The 20084-nt window shown below is 34.5% G+C and overlaps 1 protein-coding gene across 1 annotated transcript; it reads right to left on the bottom strand.

The window, feature by feature from the left end:
- Nucleotides 1-8621: 8621 nt before the first annotated feature.
- LOC111892714 (monothiol glutaredoxin-S11) lies at nucleotides 8622-9220 on the bottom strand. Its single transcript, XM_023888767.2, has one exon. It carries the CDS (start codon nucleotides 9119-9121, stop codon nucleotides 8813-8815), a length of 309 nt encoding a protein of 102 aa, XP_023744535.1. The 5' UTR covers nucleotides 9122-9220; the 3' UTR covers nucleotides 8622-8812.
- Between the last annotated feature and the right edge of the window lie 10864 nt (nucleotides 9221-20084).

Below are 20084 nucleotides of genomic sequence, written 5' to 3'. Positions count from 1 at the left end.
CACCGGTTCTTGTTGACGTAGGCATAAACAATCAAATAACAATAACCAATTTCCCCGGCAACGGCGCCAAAACTTGGTGGGATGTCAAGTCCACCAAGAAAATTACACCCTTTGTTTGCAAATAAAATAAAACGTAATATAATGGTTAAAAGGGGTATCGATCCTCGGGGAAATGGTTGTATTCAATCACCAATGCAATCCGATAGACCTAGTGTAAATAAACTAACTAACTACAATTAAACTAAAAGGGGGTGTTGTGATTGCTTGAAAACTAAAAGACTTGAATAACTAAAAAGTTTGCAATTAAGCAAGATGTTGAGATGCTCAAATATTGGAGAGAATTGGTTAACCAAGGGAATTTAACACAATGAACATTTGTGTGTTTATCATTAGGATTCAATATGAACCTTATCATTCATCCCAAATTGGTTATAGCAATCATGAAGCATGATATGCCAAGATTCCTCATAGGTAGTATGGAGGTCGGGAAAGCCTACAACATACCTTCTTAATCAAAATCAAAGATTCAATTAAAGCAACTGAACCTAAGAAGTTGATTAGCCTTAAGAATGACTGAATCCCCAATTCCTAGAGAATGTCAATGCTTACACATCCATAAAGGAGTCATGATTCATAAGCTAGAGATGATTTCTACCATCATAAATCCCTTGTTCTAAGTAAATTCAATGAATCAATGTTAAACCAAAGAAATAAACCAACAATTGCTCATTCAAGTACCAAGTTCATGATCAAAGTATTAAACAAGCATAAGAAATATGAATTAGAATTATAAACAAAAGATAAATGACAATTAAGCATGAATCCTTCAAACACCCACAAATATCCAAGGTTTTTTTAGCCAAAGTTAATCAAAAAAGAGAAACTAGCCACTCATGGCAATAAAATAACAATCATAAAAGTATAATTGCATCAAGAAACTACCAGTTACTTAGAAAGATGAGAAGAATGAGTATCAAGCTCTAAAAATCGCCTTTAATGGTCTCCAATGGTGGAAAATCGAAGTGTATCTGAAAGATCCAACCCCCAAGGTAAATGGTGAACAAAATGACCAAAGTACCCATAAGTGTGCAGTTACGCGGGTACTCACGCAAGTGTTGTACGACTGAGACTCCACCCTCGCAAGTGTTGCTGGAATGCTATTGGTCCATTCTTCTCCACTACACCACTCCACTACCCAAGATTCCCTTAGTCCCCTCCATACCTCACATGATTCAAATTTGGCCAATCATCTTCAAGCTTTAAATATGGATAGTCCAAGCCCAAAATAAGAATCTATGACCCATCTTCACAAGCCCACTTCATCTAAATCTTCAACTTTTTAAGCCCAAATCTCCTTTGATGGATCCGTAAAGCCCAATAATGCATCAAAAAGCCTACCAAGCCCAACTACAGTCAAACCGCAACCGCAACGAGCTCCAAAACCCTACAAAATATCTCATGCAAAATAGAAAGTACCCGAAACGATCCACGGTAAAGAAAATCTAACCTAATAAATGAAAATGATTTCTGCCACATGTCATGTTTTCCTTTCATTTGCCACATGTAATTTTCTTAGATATTATGGATTTTTTATTTTCCACATGTCATTTTCTACTTTTTTTTTTTTAACATTTCTTAAATTAAAAATTCTGGAATTAAATACATAGTTTATATATGTAAGGTATTTAATTATATTAAACTCTAAGAATAATTGTTATACAAACTTTAATTTCCTTCCTTTTTAATTCCCTGATAATATGCATATATTAGCCAATATCACAGCTAAGCTTTATTAACAATTCCAAAATTATATAATATTGAAGGAAAGGATTTCACAAGATCATCATACAAATTTCAATATTTCTGATATTGCAAAAAATACGTATGCTTATAATTTTTTATATTAATTTTTTTAAACCTGTGTAATACACGGGTCTCACACCTAGTAAAGAATATTAAATGAAATACTAATAAAAAGAGCTAAAAATACTAAAACAAACTAATAGAAATAAGGAAATAAAATAAGCTATAAAGATCATTACCATGAATACTGTATGATCGAAGGATCCACTAAGAAGAGCTTAATGTTCATTATGATTCCATGCAAAAGCTTGAACCTGAACAAAAATGCATATTTATGTATGCATAAATTAACCAAGAAATAAATCCAACTCGTAATCAAGGACTCTTGAATATGACCACAACACTAAGTGGAGTTCAGGCAAAAAATTACTTCAAAATCATCACCACATGATCTTTCGATACCCTCCTTGTGTTCAGAGAGGAATGAAGTCTAAAAGGGTTGGAAATTAGTCCAATCTAAAGCTCCGAACACTTAGAACCAACAATACCCCTATCTTTTCGATCAAAGAGGCAAGGGTAACCTTATCTTTCTGATTGAACATCAATGGCCCCGACGATAAGTAATCTGAGAGACTGGAATTGCCAAATTCATTCCAACACTCAAATAACACCGATTCCACTGTGTATTGGAATCCGGTTTTGATATCCTCAGTAAACGACATGATACTCGAAAAATAATACGAGACCATCAAACTCAAGAATTCATTAAGCTCCCAACATTCTCGACCCGCTTATGTCTAATCGCAACTAGAATGTGTAAACCACGAGTTGTTTGATCCAGAGAGGGAAATCCAGAGGCTGAGGAAAGCGATTATGGGTATCTTTGTGGGGAATCCGAATAGGTATCTGGAGGTTGATAGAAGAAGAGAAGCAGGTGTTTTCGTTAGGGTTAGAGAGGAAGAGAAATGGGGAGGAGAAATATGAGTATCAGGTGTGTATGGTGAGTAGTTGTCGATCCAAAGGTGGGGTTGGGAGATGATGGCTACAAACATGGAAAGTAAATCACTTAGGTCTAACACAACCCGCTTTTGGATGAAAATGTTGAAGTTTTAGGGTAAAGAGGGAAGTTTTGGTAAGGAAAGAAATAAAATTATTGAAATTTTAGGATTAGAGAGGGAAACATTTGTAAGGAGGGAACCAAAATGTTGAAATTTTAATAAAGATAGGAAAAAACATGATTATAAAATACTTTTACTTACATGTTTTGTTTTTTATAATTAGTCGGTAAAAATATTTTTAGTCACATGTTTTATCAATAACTTAAAGCGTGATTAGGTTTTAGTCACATAATATTTAAATTCATGTGACCTTATATGTTTTTACGTCTCGGTTGATTATCATCACAACATAAAACTAGATATCAAACAAAAAACAGTCACAATTGATGACATTTTATGACGACTTTTAGTTAACATGTGACTAAAACATTACTGAAATTTTATTAATAACCGTTAGTGACACAAATAATCAAAACCGTGGCAACCCTTTTTTGTAAAACTGTTTCCATAGGTTCTTTTTGTACTAGTGAAAGTTTATCACGAAAGTAAAATAATTTCTAAAACAAGTTCCATGCAGTAGAAACAATATATATATATATATATATATATATATATATATATATATATATATATATATATATATATATATTACACATAAGACATATCATATAGTAAATCATAAGAAAACATCTCATCAATTCAATTATATATATATATATATATATATATATATATATACGCACACACACACACACATTTACTCCCAGTAAACTTACATTGATGTTTTTGTAGCTTTAACTACCTCCTTTCTCTTCTAGAATATTTTGAGAACCTAAGTATCACTTATGAGTAATAAAAGACGTGTCAAAATCCTTTACGTTTTCCATTAAGTTATTTATTAAGATTTTCCTTTTAAAACTAAAATTTGGTTCTTTCAAAACCATCCTAATGTAAATATAAGAAAGCATGCAAAAAATGGGGACTAATTTGGATACGGTTTACATGAGTTATGGACAAAACAAGAAAAAAGGGATGCAACATAGTTCTCGACCAAGTCAAATTAGCCTTGGCTAATTACTCGATCAAGTACTCAAGTATACATTAACCTAATAATGGACAAGAACCCATTCCAAGCTATCTAAAAGTGTCCAATTTGGTTCTATGCATATCTAACTCATTCCCAAAGGTCTTAAGTATGTACTAGCATACGTACTACTTAATTATTAGTTGAGAATAATAAATAACCAATTGCTTTATCTAAATTGAAGATTTAATCACTTTATGTTGATGACTTTGACTAAACTTTATTTCCAATAATAACACCCGAAATGAGACATGAATCATTAATATCAATCTAGTCTATAGATGATCACTAAAATCTTCCAAACAATAACTCAAGTATAATATAAATTACAAACCCATTATTGATTCACGATTCCAACATTTACATTGTGATTCTAAACACGACTGTTGTTGGGACCCTATTTGTATAAATTTGTTGATGCAAAATATATACATTATAGTTATAGTTTATCTGGTCATTCTAGACAGTCAATCTTGTCTAAGCAACTGTAAATAATACACTTAGACAAGCTAATATGTTAGAGTTTGTTTAGTTAGTTAATATGAAGATATGCTAATGGAAGTTCATATGTCAAAGACTGAAAATCATCCCCGAATGAGCAAAAGACCTTGAAGACACTATCATCATCAAGGAACTGAAGTATTATTAGAACGAAGAGCATTCACTGAAGACTGATCAATGTGTTCATATGTTGAAGGTCCTAAACTGATGACACATTGATCAGGTGATACACTTATGACACACGCTGATGATTAACCTGATTAGTGTGACGCTGAAGTTGAAGCTGAAGCTGATCTCCTTGAAGTTGACGCTGATGCTCTAATGTGTTGGTGTTGATGTCCAAATATGGAGCATATCAGAATTACTTAGTGAAGAAGTGTTCTGAAGATCTGATATGATCCATTCCTTATATACCAGATCTAGAGAATTTGTAGAAATCTTATCTCCTATAGTTTAGTATATAATCTTGTAACAAGGCTAAACCCTAATTATCGCTTTGTGTGATCGCTTTGTGACGACTTTGTATCAATTGCTTTGTGCACTCGTTCTCTTGGTGAGAACTTTTCTTAATGAAACCCATCTTTGTGATAATCTTCTTGTTCTTTTGTTCTTCATTATATCTTGTTTGTATCTGATCAAACGAACCGTCAACTATATATTTGTGTTGATTCTATTTCATAACTGAAAATGGGAGAAGAAATATCCTCTATCTCCCTCTCAAACTCTTTGGACTGTTTTGATGGAAAATGTGGGAGAATAGATTTAAACTAGCTTATATACTTATGACCACTAAACACTTAATAAAACCTTTCTATGAAACGACCCAAAAATATGACCCAAAAATTTCGTTTTTCAACATAACCAAAAACCGTAATCTGAGTATCATATCATAAAACCATACATGATGTATCTCAAAATAATAATAAAACACTGTGCGGAAAACTGTATCATATCCATGTCATATAAAAATCAAGAACTAAATCAACTCCCAGGATAAAAGCTGAAACTGTGGTGTGTGCGATGCCATCAACCCGAGCTCTTCCCTCTGCTAGCGGAAGTACCTGAAACCAAAACTGAAACTGTAAGCACGAAGCTTAGTGAGCTCCCCCAAACTACCACATACCAAATAATAACATATCAAGCACATACTGGGGCCTTGTCCCCTACATCGGACCGAAGTCCGAAGCTAACTGACTGGGCCTTGCCCCCTCCATCGGACCGAAGCCCGAAGCTGACATCAGACCGAAGTCCGAAGCTGACTGGGACCTTGTCCCCCACATCAAACCGAAGTCCGAAGCTAACTGACTGGGCCTTGCCCCCTCCATCGGACCGAAGTCCGAAGCTGACTGGGACCTTGTCCCCCACATCGAACCGAAGTCCGAAGCTAACTGACTGGGCCTTGCCCCCTCCATCGGACCGAAGTCCGAAGCTGACATCAGACCGAAGTCCGAAGCTGACTGGGACCTTGTCCCCTACATCGAACCGAAGTCCGAAGCTGACATCAGACCGAAGTCCGAAGCTGACTGAACATAGCATAAACATATCACTAGCATGAACACACATAAATCGTGTCTGAGCCACGAAGGCATCAAACATGCTAACTACTGGAAGGAAACTCACCTCGTGAACTGGCTGCTGAGTGAATAGTTCTAAGGGCTAACTGCTGCTGCTCCGGTATCTCCCCGGCTACAAGTCCATAAACACACTCAATCAAATACTAAACACTGCACTGGGTAAAATGACTCTTTTACCCTTGAACAAAGTCAACTCTCGGTCAAAGTCAACTCACAGTTGACCTGACTCGCCCAGTTGGGCCGCCAACTCGCCGAGTCCCTATTCTCACTCCTCGACCCTACTCGCTGCTACTCGTCGAGTATGGCATCGACTCGACGAGTACTCATTCGATCCAAGAACTCAGACAATCTTCATCCGACTCGCCGAGTCATGAGAACAACTCGACGAGTTGTTCTTTAGCTTAAGGAGATTGCCTTGGACTCGCCGAGTTGTATGAACAACTCGCCGAGTCCCTCCATTACTGAGTCTACCCTCAAACTCGCTGAGTCCACTCCACTACTCACTGGTCCAACTCGACACCGCGAAAAAGGAAGAAATCGGGGACTCGCGACTCGACTCGCCGAGTCACCGCCATGCAACTATTCTACACTCGATTCTGCTCGAATCCAATACATACAAATGATAGATCTGAGTCCAATAAGCTGATTTACCACGTAAAGTTTCCAACTTTACGTGTACAAACCCATGAACAAGGGAATAAAGGCTAAAAAAGGTACTTAAAAGGGTAGATCTAGGGTTATGATGCAAAATAGCTCCATAAAGACAATAGATTTGGGCTCTACAACCCCTAAATGAACAGATCTAAGGATAACTCGACATAAAATGGCTTCCATAACAACATAAGGCTTGAGAAAAGCATAATCAAGATCTAGAAAGGGTTTTAAAGCATAAAAGGGAAGGAAATCTGAAGAATACCTCAAAGAGCTCTTGCTTTCCCTTGAATCTCTGCTCTACAATCCTTCTCCTTGTTCCTTTCTTCTTCTCCTTCTTCAAGCCTTCACAATTGCACACAAAAATCACTTAGAATCACTCAAGAACGAATTAGGGTTTTCTCACAGCTTTTGAGGGTGAAAGAGGCGAGATTGGGGGCTATAAGGTGGCTTAAATAGTGGGCAACCCGGGGATTTAGGGTTTCTCCCAGACGGACAGACTCGCCGAGTCCAGAATATGGACTCGCCGAGTCGCCAACTAACACGTGCTCGAAATCCCGTCCCTACTCGGCGAGTCAGGCTATGAACTCGCCGAGTCCCTTTAACAAAACTTCAAAATAAATACCAAGAAATCATCATACCGGGAACGGGTCGTTACATTCTAGTTTAAACTTTCTCATTTTTACCACTAAAATTGAGCTTCTACCCCGGTGGTACTAAGTGTTGTCCTCCCTCCTTGAGGTTGAGGGTTTAAGTCTCATCCGAGACATAGGTGATATTATGACTAGTTTAGTAGGAGTGGGTTAGGGTTTATAAGTTTTATGCATAAACTCCATAATATAATTATTTTATCAGAATAATCACAAATAATTACAATCTCATCCGTAAAGTTTGACCAATTTGTCGAATTTAGTCTCTCCTAATTTATTTTCTATTTTTAAGTCCAAATTAACTATTTTCTTGAAATTTTTAATCTAAATATTTTATTAATTTATTTATTTTTCATTTATTTTATTTTATTAATTTGATAATTATTTTATTTATTTTCAAAACTTTTATTTTCACTAAAAAATGGCAAAAACATTATGCCAAAACTGATGATGTTACATACAATTAGGGCATGTGCCGAATAGCTAAACTAAAGTATGATAATATACAAAATACATATAAACAATATATTATGTGACAATTCATACATTCACTAAAAAAAACATGCATGCATATAAGTGTGCATATATGCATTTTTGTGTTGTGCATACATGCACTCTTAAAAAATCATGTGTTTTGAGTTTTTTTTTACAAATGCACTTATATACGTGCGTCTTAATTCATTAAGTCATTTTCTTAACCAAAATAATTGATGGCAAAAAAAAATTTGTGGTTCTTGTGAAACTATGAGTTCTCAATTGATCCCGTGTTTTTGAGAAGAAAATGAATGAAAGAGGAACTTGTATAAAGAGAGAAAGAATGAAAAAAAACCTATTTAATTGATAGGTGGTCAAGTTGGCTTAAGGCATAGTTTAGGGACATTTTATTGAATATTGTAAGGGTGTGATCATATACCCAAGTTAAAATTTTTATTTGCTATTTGTCTAATCGAGCAAGCGGAACTTTGGCTTGTTTAGGCTTGCTCGATAAACGAGCCGGGCTCAAGCCGAGCGCGCCCAAGCCTCTTAGATCCTTAACAAGCCAAGCTAGAGTTTCATTTGTAAAGGTTGAAACAAAACGAGCTAAGCTGGAGCTCGAGCCATAAAAACTGTAACGAGCCAAGAGTTTGGGATCGGCTTGGCTCGTTTACACCTACTAATAAGAATCATTAATGATTTCCCCCACCAATTCCCGATTGTGCAACTGACTTTGAAGGGTACTCTCAAGTTTTAATACTTTAAGGGCCTGATTCCCGATGGCCATAATGATGTGGAATGATATCCACGAATTCCCATTAGTGAATAGAATAAATAAAAACTAGTGATAATTAATCATAATTATTGCCTGAAAGCCAATCTTCCTTACCCTGAAGCTAATGAAAAGCTACAAATGTACTAATAACTAATACAGAACATAGTCTAGTTGAACAAATAGATTACTACTGATCATAGTCTTGAGCCAGCCCGATTTCTTTCAGAGTGGAGGTTATTAGTTTAAGACAGGGACTGATACGTTTTGATCAGAGGAATGAGGGAGCCGCTTAGGTGGAGGGACATGACCTCGTTGGTGGACCCCACATGCTTGCCACCTATGTATACAGCTGGCACAGGGTGTGAGTTACACCCTTGCTTCTGGAAAGCCTTCTCCATCTCCCTTCCTTGAGGATCTTGATCTATCTCATACACTAAAGGGTTCACCCCAAGTTCTTGGAACAGAATGGTGACACTGTAGCACAAGCAACAGGTGCTCTTGGTGAAAATCACAACACCATTCTCGGATACCAATGATTTTATCTTCTCCATCTCACTCGATCGATCAAAGTCCAGTCTAGATTATGATTCGATTGGTTGTGAGTTTTTAATAGGAAGGAAGTGGGAAATGAGTTTTGGTTGAAGTTTGAGGTGTTGATGGCACTTGTATTTATATGAAACCGGGAAAGCTTGACGCCTTTTCTGGGTACAAGAAAATTCAAAAGATGAGGTGCTTCGATGCTTGAAAACTACTAAAGGTATCTTTGAAAGATGGATACTCACAAAATGGTGGAACAAGTTGAACACATATATTCTTCTTGCAACAAATAATAACCCCCATATAAGACACATTAATTAATTAAATGTTTCAAATCATGATTAAGTGAGTAATTAACATGTTTGTTGGACGTGGGCAAGCTCTAGACCGTAAGTTGGACTCTTCCACGTTTTATGGGGAACTGTACATGAAAAGGCTGCAAGTTGAAAAGGGCTGGTCAATATTGTTTCAAACAGATTCCTTCCTTCAATCAATTTATATATTTTTATTCTAAGGTAAAAAGACAGGGAATGAGATTGCTTTGGGTGGGCTATGATTCTTTTTATATTACATACGTTCAAACATGTTTATCTTTTTATTCACATAATTTCAAGCTCACTGCAGGTTTAACTGAATGAACTATCGTGAGAATGCATTTTTTGTAAAAAAAAAAAAAACAAATATTCTTTTTCCTTTATATTAGCCTTATTGAATTATTAACAGAAGTTTGAAATATCTTTAGCAAGCAGTAGGGTAATTTCGCATAATGTTTTTGGAAGGAATGAAATTTATCAAAGGAATTGAAATCAGAATCTACTGTGCGCATATCTGACATGGAATGGAATCTGTTTTTTGTTTGATTTGCATGTTTGTCAAAGAAAATGGAAAATAGATTATGTTATTGACCAAAATACCTTTTTATTGATTTTTTGTATATTATTATTATTATTAATGAGAACTTTCATTTATTAAACTTTTGCCCGCTAAAACCTATGTTTTTTTTTACTGAATTTGCATATAATATATAAAGAAAAATGAAAGCTTTACAACATCAAAAATATATATTTGCCCTCTCCCCTGTAATCTGTTCCAGTTGCTTTGTTGCTGTCACAAAGCTTAAACCTTATTGATCAAGGTTAATCACTAGGTTTAGAACTTACAGAGTGGTGGAGGTAGGTGTAGGGTGTGTATGGGTGTAGGGTGTAGGTGGCTGTAGGGGTGGGGAGTGAGTGGGTGTTGGTGTGTTGGTAGGGGAGAGTTAATGATAATTTGTTTTGATTTGTTAAATCATAGATAAACTAAAAAGGTGTTGGGAGGGCAATTTTGTCTTTCTAATAAAAAAAATAAGGAATAAAATCTAAAATATTTAGCCAAAAAATAACCAGTTTCTTCCAACGTCGAATTTAATGGAATTTAGAGAATTCTAATTTCTTTGAGTTTATCAACCAAACACAATTTTTACTAAAATTTACATTTTAATTCCTCCAAATGCCTTCGAATGCTGTGAACCAAACACGCCTTTAAAATTGAACACTCTCTCAAAGTCTAAAATAGTAGCAAAGATCACAGAGGATTAACACATACTTTTGCACTTAAAAGGTATATATCCATCTCTACTGTGTTTGGGATAACTTTTAAAGTGACTTTTAACTTTTATTTTTTTTCTAAAAATCAAAAAGATATTTGGTAGTTCTGACTTTTTCAACTTTTCCTATAGAATAAATGGCATCTTTTTAAAAAGTCACGAAATCCTAACTTTTCCATCTTTTACAAAAATGACTTTTTGGCTTTCAAAAGCTAAGCCAAACACCCTCTTAAGCAAATTTACATATATGAATGTTCAGTTTTGATTGCAGTAATAAAGCTGCCGCTAAACCTTAAAAGTACTGCAAAGAGAATGTAAAATAGAAAGCCATGACGATCTTTTTAATCAAAGGTCTACAAACATCATTTCCATAAGTTTTGGTGGTGGTAAGGAAGAGTTGCTCACTTGTCACACTGGACAAGGAGTATAAGTTCTCTGTAAAAATATGTCAGATCATCTTTTTTACTTCTTTATTCTGCTTGTCCTGTACATGGAATATTCTTAAAATTATGTGAATCACAACAATCTGTGATCAGCATCTTTATCTCTAACTTTATGCAATTAAGCTATGGTAGTGAAGATTAACACAGAAGGCATGGAACATCTATGGGGGTTTATAAGTACGTTGCAATCCAAGTTACCAAGTGGAATTGTTTTATATAAATCAGCACAGCACGAGAAAAAGAACAAAAAACAAATATATATATATATATATATATATATATATATATATATATATATATATATATATATATATATATATATATATATATAGGTTCAGGTTCATTTGAGACCATTCTAATTTTGTGAGACCGTGAGACCAAATCTAAAAATAATTTTAAAATGCAAAATAAATGGAAAAATCCAAAAATTCTTTTTTTAAATGTTATTTTCGGAACTTGAATTAACTAAAAAAAATATAAAAAAATATAAAAAAAATATAAAAAAAATAAAAAAAATAAAAAAAAAATCCGTTTTTTTTTTTGAAAAATACGTGAAATATTCTAAATAGAATATTTCACTGACATATTTTAAAAAATAATTTTAAAATGCAAAATAAATGGAAAAATCTAAAAATTCTTTTTTTAAATATTATTTTCGGAACTTGAATTAACTAAAAAAAATAAAAAAAAATTAAAAAAAATAAAAAAAAAAAAGAATTTTTTTTTGAAAAATACGTGAAATATTCTAAATAGAATATTACACTGTACATATTCTAAAAATAATTTTAAAATGCAAAATAAATGAAAAAATCAAAAAATTCTTTTTTTAAATATTATTTTCGGAACATGAATTAACTAAAAAAAAATAAAAAAAATAAAAAAAAATAAACAAATGCGTCTCACGGTCTCACAAAATATAAGTGGTCTCAAATGAACCTAATCCTATATATATATATATATATATATATATATATATATATATATATATATATATATATATATATATATATATATATATATATATATATGCATAAAAATTACACAAAAAAAAACTCTTTACTAGAGTCATATTAATTCAACCATGTTAAAGCCATTATTCTTATGATGTCATAAACTAACATTACATCTAGGGTTTATTTTAGGGTGTGTTGCTACGACTCTACAACTTTTGCTCCAATGACAATATGTTTCAGCAATTCATCAACATGAAAGGAAATGATATCCATGTATATATTTATTTGGGAGAATTCCGTTCTTATCCTTACAAATTTTATAGTATATTACTTCTATATCCTTATAACCATAAAATTAAGTATATATTCAATTTAAACAATAAAACTCTCATCTATATATAAATTTATAATTTAATTAGGTTTAATTAATTTTAATGTTTACAAATTTATCTATATATCAAAATTATATTTGATATCGCTAAAATACCCCTCCCAAAATTAAGATTAAGAGTAAGCCTAGTTATATATTACTAAACTTCCTCCACGTCGTTAAATTCCTGGCGCCATTTCTATCTCGCACAGCTACTATGAATTGTTTAACAACTTAATTTTGTTGTTTGGGAGGATTAACGATTAATTCCTTAAGTTTATTTAGAATATTTATTCTTAACGACTGAAATCTAAAGATCAAGGTAAACCATTTTTTTATAGATATTTGTTGGTGGTGGTGGTGCCCATGGCGCTCAAGGGTAAAATTTGAAAATTGGTGGTAACAAAATTTATGTATAGAGACGTTTTCTGTAATTAAACGGGGACTATTTTTGTAAAACAATGACATCATCTGTAATATTTTTCTACACAAGACCTGTAATCTTTTATGCATACGCACACGTTCTACAATCTTTTTCAACATATGGACGTACCTTTTTGTAATCTTTTCCTTGCTAAGGCATTTTTGTAATTAAGTAGGAACTCACTACAAGAAATATACCCTTTAGCGGCGACACTATTAGCGGCGACAAGGGGCTTTACCGGCGACTCTAGCTTGAGTCGCCGGTAAAGCCCCTTGTCGCCGCTAATAGTGTCGCCGCTAAAGGGTTGTCACCCGAATCCGCACTTTCCCCCTCTATTGCATCTCAACCGTTCGATGATATATCCAATCCAACGGGTGGGGTGCCTTATCCGGTCTAACCTAATACCGGCGACACAGATGTCGCCGCTAAAGGTTAAAAAAAGTCGCCGCTAATAGTCTGCTAAAAATGACGCGGTACCCTTCCCTCCCGTTTGTCGCCGCTATTACTGATTGTCGCCGGTATTGCCCCAAGCGTCGCCGCTAAAGGTGTCGCCGCTATTGGTCATCACAGATAAAAAAAAAAAACGCACGCATATAACCTCCCTTCTTCATATTCCTTTCTGTTTGCTTCCAATTTCTTTCACCATATCGCCGATTTCTTCTTCAATCTGCTTCTTTCAAGCAAATTTCTCCCCTCATTGTTCCAAGCAAGTGTCTCTAGGTGTGGTTAAAGCTTTGGGATCAATTTCTACCTCCATTTCTTGAAGAAAGGTAAGTTTTATTTTGATGATTTCATTTTTATGTTGTATGAATTTCGATTTGTAGCTTTATGTAGTGATTGAATGATAACAAATTGCTCATATTCTTTATTTTTGGTGGTGTTGTTTTGGATTAGAAGCATTGTTCCAAGCAAGTGGTTAAAGCTTTGGGATCAATTTCTAGGTACCTCCATTTCTTGAAGAAAGGTAAGTTTTTTTTTGATAATTTCATTTTTATTTTGTATGAATTTCGATTTGTAGCTTTATGTAATGATTGAATGATAATAAATTGTTCATATTCTTGTTTTTAGTGGTATTGTTTTGGATTAGAAGCAAGTTATTCAATTTTTTGTTTGTGGTTATTTAATTGCAATTAGTTATATAGCTTCAAGTTGTATTTATATGTGAAATTATGTGATAATTGTCATATGTGAAAATTGGTTTGTATATTTTGTATTTGTTTGAATATATGTGAATTTGGTATATATATTCCAATGTATGTGTGTTTGATGTATATGTGGTATATTAGTAGAAATTATATGTATTTGTTATAAGTAGAATGTTATTGTGTGTATGTGAATGTATGTATGTTTGTTGTAAATGTGATATATGATTGTGAAACTTTTGTATTTGGTAGGATGTTATTTTGTGTGTATTTGGTTTAAATAGGATGTTATTTTGTGTGTATTTGTATTTGGTGTATATGTGGTATATGTATGTAAAAGTATGTGAATTTCACCTTCTTATGTATTATGTAAAACTATGTGGTTTTGGTATAAGTAGGATGCTATAATTGAAATAAAAAAAATACATTATTTTTATAATTTGAAAAAAGAACACAAAAAAAAACTATAAAACTGTTTAAAAACTTATATACAAAAACTAGAAAGCTTCTAGTTTTTACCCAAGCTAACTCCAAATTAATTAACCAATAAGTTATATAGTTAACTTATAATTGGAAAAAAAACACAAAAAAAATTATAAAATTCTTTAAAAACTTATATACATTTTATCTCGACGGTAAAAAAACAACACAACAACATAATACGTATGTAAAAGTATGTGGTTTTCTTATAAGTAGGATGCTATAATTGACAAAAAAATAAAAATACATTATTTTTATAAATTGAAAAAAAAACAAAAAAAAAACTATAAAATTGTTTAAAAACTTATATACAAAAACTAGAAAGCTTCTAGTTTTTACCCAAGCTAACTCCAAATTAATTAACCAATAAGTTATATAGTTAACTTATAATTGGAAAAAAAAACACAAAAAAAATTATAAAATTCTTTAAAAACTTATATACATTTTAATCTCGACGGTAAAAAAAACAACACAACAACATAATACGTATGTAAAAGTATGTGGTTTTCTTATAAGTAGGATGCTATAATTGAAAAAAAAATAAAAATACATTATTTTTATAAATTGAAAAAAAACACAAAAAAAAACTATAAAATTATTTAAAAACTTATATACAAAAACTAGAAAGCTTCTAGTTTTTACCCAAGCTAACTTACAAGTAATTTTAATTAAAATTAATTAAAAAAATGCATAAATAAAAATTTTTAATTTATTTTTTTCATTTTTTTATTACTTAATTTTTGTATTATTTTAGATGTAAAAAAAATGTGGATTGAAAAAAAACAATGCTAATTCTGTATACTAAACTCTAAACCCAAAATTATGTTTCAGCAACATCATGTCTATTGATAAAAGCTGGACTACTAATCCATATCGAAACCATCCCGAGTTCCAAGCAGGACTCAAAGCTTTTATTGAGAAGTCGAAGTTGCACCTTGATAGTAATGGTAAAATCAGATGTGCGTGTGAAAAATGTGATAACCGTTACTTCAAGTACCCGACTGTAGTTGAACGCCATATATTTATAAATGGTTTCAGTAAGGCGTACAAAATTTAGATCTATCATGGTGAATCTTTTATTCCTCCCGTCGTCTTGCCAAGTAACGAAATGGCCGATTTAATCGACGATGTGATGTGGGAGTTGAGAGAAAATGATACCAACCTCGATGAAGGAACCTCGAATACAAGGGGTAGCGGTGTGGATGATGATTTTGCACAGTTGTTGGAAGAAATGGAAACTCAATTGTATACTGGTTGCATCTTTTCTTCCCTTGAGTTTCTAGCAAAGTTAATGCATATCAAGGTGAACAACAAATGGACTGATAGTTCATTTGATCAACTCCTTGAGCTCTTGCAATTAGCATTTCCCAAAGGCAACAAGGTTCCCCTTTCACATTATCTAGCCAAAAAGAAACTAAAGTCTATTGGCCTGGGGTATGAGTCGATACATGTGTGTAAAAACGATTGTTGTCTCTTTTGGAAAGAACATGATTCATTGCAAGTTTGTCCCGTTTGTAAAGAGAGCCGATGAATCGATAAAAACACCAAGGGTAAGAAAGTACCTCATAAGGTGTTACGGTACTTTCCTGTGACCCCTAGACTACGACTTTTATATTGTTCGAGGCACACTGCCAAAAATATGATTTGGCATAGTACCAGACATTCAGAAGATGGTGTGATGATTCATCCTGTTGATGGGGAACATTGGCAAGATTTTGATAAAAAATACCCCGACTTCTCGAGTGAACCCCGTAACGTACGCCTAGGTCTTTCAGCTGACGGTTTCAATCCATTTGGAAACATGTGTAATCCACATAGCACATGGCCGGTCATACTCACCACATACAATCTGCCACCCTGGCTTTGTATGAAAGAGTCATCATTCATGTTGACTTTGTTGATTCCAGGACCGAAAGCTCCAGGTAAGGATATGGATGTTTTCCTTAGACCGTTGGTGGAAGAGCTTAAACATTTGTGGAACTCAGACGTACGTATTAAAGATGCGGCGACAAACACATTCTTCACGATGAGAGCTATGTTGTTGTGGACAATAAACGATTGGCCAGCTCGTAGTAGTTTATCGGGTTGGAGTGGGCAAGGGTATAGAGCATGTGCTACTTGCAATGAAGACACTCCTTCGTACCGTGCAACAAACAAAGTCGTATATATCAGTCATCGTCGTTTCCTAGATGCTAATGATCCGTTAAGAAAGAGGTTGGACTTTAATGGTATGGAAGAGACAAGACCCGCTCCGAGACACTTTAATAATGATGACATACAAGAGCAACTAGGTCGTCTACTAACTCGTAAACCGGGTAAACATCCTGAGCATGGAGGCGGGGAGCCAAAGCGGCAAGATTATGAGTTGAACTGGTCGAAACGAAGCATTTTATTCGAACTCAAGTATTGGTCTTCTCTACAGTTGAAACACAACATAGATGTCATGCATGTCCAGAAAAATGTGGACGAGAGTTTGTTAGGTACTCTCCTAATGAACGATAAAAGCAAAGACACATCAAATGCACGAGAGGACTTGAGAATTCTAAACATTCGGAGAAATGAATGGTTGCAAAAAAATGGTGACAAGTTTCATAGACCCCAGACAAGATACTCTTTCACGAAATCTAGTCGACAACTCTTTTGTCAATTTATAAAAGAGGTTAAGCTGCCGGATGGGTTTGGTTCTAACATTAGTAAGAAAGTGAACGATACCAATACTAACATTATTGGGTTGAAATCGCATGACCACCACATTCTTATTCAACGTTTGATACCGATTGGAGTAAGAGGGTTGTTAGACAAAGATACTTATACACCTATTGTAGACCTTTGTACGTTTTTCAAGCAACTTTGTTCCAGAACATTGAAGGTGGAGGATATGAGGAAAGCAAAAGTAGACATTATTGCAATCTTGTGCAAGTTAGAATTGATTTATCCTCCGGCGTTTTTTGACATTATGGTTCATTTACTTTTGCATTTACCTGATGAAGCAATTGCTGGAGGCCCGATTTGTATGAGATGGATGTTTCCATTCGAGAGATATATGAAAAAACTAAAAAACTATGTCAGAAACAAGGCGAAGCCAGAAGGTTCTATAGCTGAGGGTTATGTTGCTGAAGAAGCTTTATCATTTTGTTCAATGTACCTTCGAGATGTAAAGAATCGTCCGGAAAGAAATGTAGATCTTGTCATTGAAAAAACAAAGTTTTGGATGTTTGAGTCTAAATGTCGACCGACCAGCACAACTCAAATCAAAACTCTTAATTTAACGGAAATGCATAACATGGAATGGTTTGTATTGAATAGCTGTGAAGAAGTCAGACAGTATATTAAGTAATTAATCTTATCTCTAACTTTCATTCTTAATTTTTTATTTTATCTTTTTAAATCTATATCTTTTGGTCATCAACATAGGAAATTCAAATCTGAGCATCCCCAAAGTGATGAAAAGAGAGAATTTCGTAATTGGTTTCGTGAAAAGGTAATATAAATTAATAAACAAATTTGTTTCATTGATCTAACGAATACATAATACATATTAATTTATAATTGTTAGGTTCATCAAATGAAAATAGAAAAATCTCCAGAATTCCACGAAGAGTTGTCAGTTCTTGCAATGGGCCCGCAAATGAATGCCTATTCTTACACCGCATGCATAGTCAATGGTGTTAGGTTTATGGTACTTAGTCGTGACACACAACGTACAACACAAAACTCTGGGGTTTTAGCGGTGGGTGAGAAAGGCGAGAAGTATTATGGCCAGTTAGAAGAGATTCACTACAAGAAAAAGACCCTTTTACGACGCGCAAACCACGACACTCGTTGATTTATGTTACGCAAAAGAGAGCGACATTAAAAAAGTGTCATCTCTTCAAAAAATTTAACAATAGAGGACTCGCATTATTGCGTGCCCTTAAATTAGTGTCTAAACAAAAAAAAAAAAAACACGGAGGGCACCTATAATAAAATGCGCGTCGTCTAAGGATGTCGCTTTATAATTTTTAATGGAACGCGCGTTCCATCCTTTAACAGTAGGGGGAAATGAAATTATGAAAAAATTAAAAACCCCGCCTTCCTTTTTTTTCTCCTTTCCCTCTTGCCCAAATTATGGACGCCGCCTACTTCTTCCCTCTCACTTCGACCATCGTTACTTGCAATTCCCGATCATCCGTCGATAAAGGTAACAGTAGACTTGCAATTCCTGGTCATCCGCCTACATATTTGAAGCGTCGATGCAACGTGCCTTTGCTTCCCTTTGTCGAGTCACCTATAGAGCTCCATTCTCCACCTGATTCCCCTTTCCCGCCTCAAACAGTCAACTCATCTCTCTTTTCCCTCAAATAGCCGACTCACCTCTTAATACGAGTTTGGTTTCGCCCTATTACTTCGCCTGGCCAGAAAATCAGAAGAAAAGAAGCCGTCGCCTCAAGAAGAGGCAGGAGACTTCTCGGTGGGTTTTCTTTCTTGGCGTCGACGTTTCCCCCAAAACTTCTTGCTACCTACTGCTTGCTTCGAAGCGCCGATGCAACGTGCCTCGCTGCCTCTGCTTCCTTTTGTCGAGTCACCCTCTATTAAGAGCTCCAGTCGCCATGTCTTATGCTTTTCAAGGTTTGATTTTTATTTCTATACCGAGTTCGTCTAATTCTTTTCTTTCTCTTCGATTTTGTTGCTACTTTTCTCTCTAGACAACGCGTCGGGTGACATATGGAGGTTCAAACTGTTGAACTGGGGAGGGCGAGAGGTGACATATGTTCATACAAATGACATTTTGTCAGCTGCCAATAACCTGTTTGTAGAAATGCCTCAAAGAAATATCTTATTCAAGAACTCGTTGTAATGCCTCAAAGAAACATGGCGGGATTTGTTTGACTTTGATTGTAGCCGGTAAGTTTGACCATCTTCTGTAAGAATTCAAACATAGTGCTTTCAGCCTTACAATTATTTTATTGGTTCATTAATCAGAATTTTGTAATCAAACTGTTTGGAGATATGGACTCGCCTCATGAGAATGAATCAACAATGCAGATGCGAGACAAGAATCCAACATACCATCCGCACACACATTACATACAAATGCGATCCATCTGAGAAATGGCTGGTGTTAATTGGAATTGCCCCTGGCTCACCAGAGGTTTGTTGTTAGCTGTTACTCATTACTTAAATGCAAACACTTAACCATTTTACTTTTATGGATCATTTTAACCCTGTTTTTTGATGTTGACAGAAACCCCAGTTAGGCAAAGGAAATATGCATCTTTTTTCTGTTTACCAGCAGCGGAGTCAAGCCCTTGAAGCACATGCAGCATCATTTGCCTCTTTCAAAGTACTCATATTTACTTTAATACTGCAACTGAAAAAAGATAGAAGATAGTTGCTTTCTATATCTTTTCACATTGTAAACAGTTGCATAAAGTTGATCGGATATTTATACATTTCAAACAGGTCTCTGGCAATGTGAATCCTTCTATTCTTATTTATTTTGCCACCAAAAGCTCCAATGCTGGACAGGTTACATCAAAGCTGCATGTCATTGAGCTTGTGGCCCAGCCAGGTTTCATTCTTTTATGAGCCGTTTATTAT

This window comes from Lactuca sativa, chromosome 5 (genome assembly GCF_002870075.4).
Source record: "Lactuca sativa cultivar Salinas chromosome 5, Lsat_Salinas_v11, whole genome shotgun sequence".
NCBI lineage: Eukaryota > Viridiplantae > Streptophyta > Magnoliopsida > Asterales > Asteraceae > Lactuca > Lactuca sativa.
Note: the sequence above shows the minus strand (reverse complement) of the source record. Positions and strands in the feature narration are given on the sequence as shown.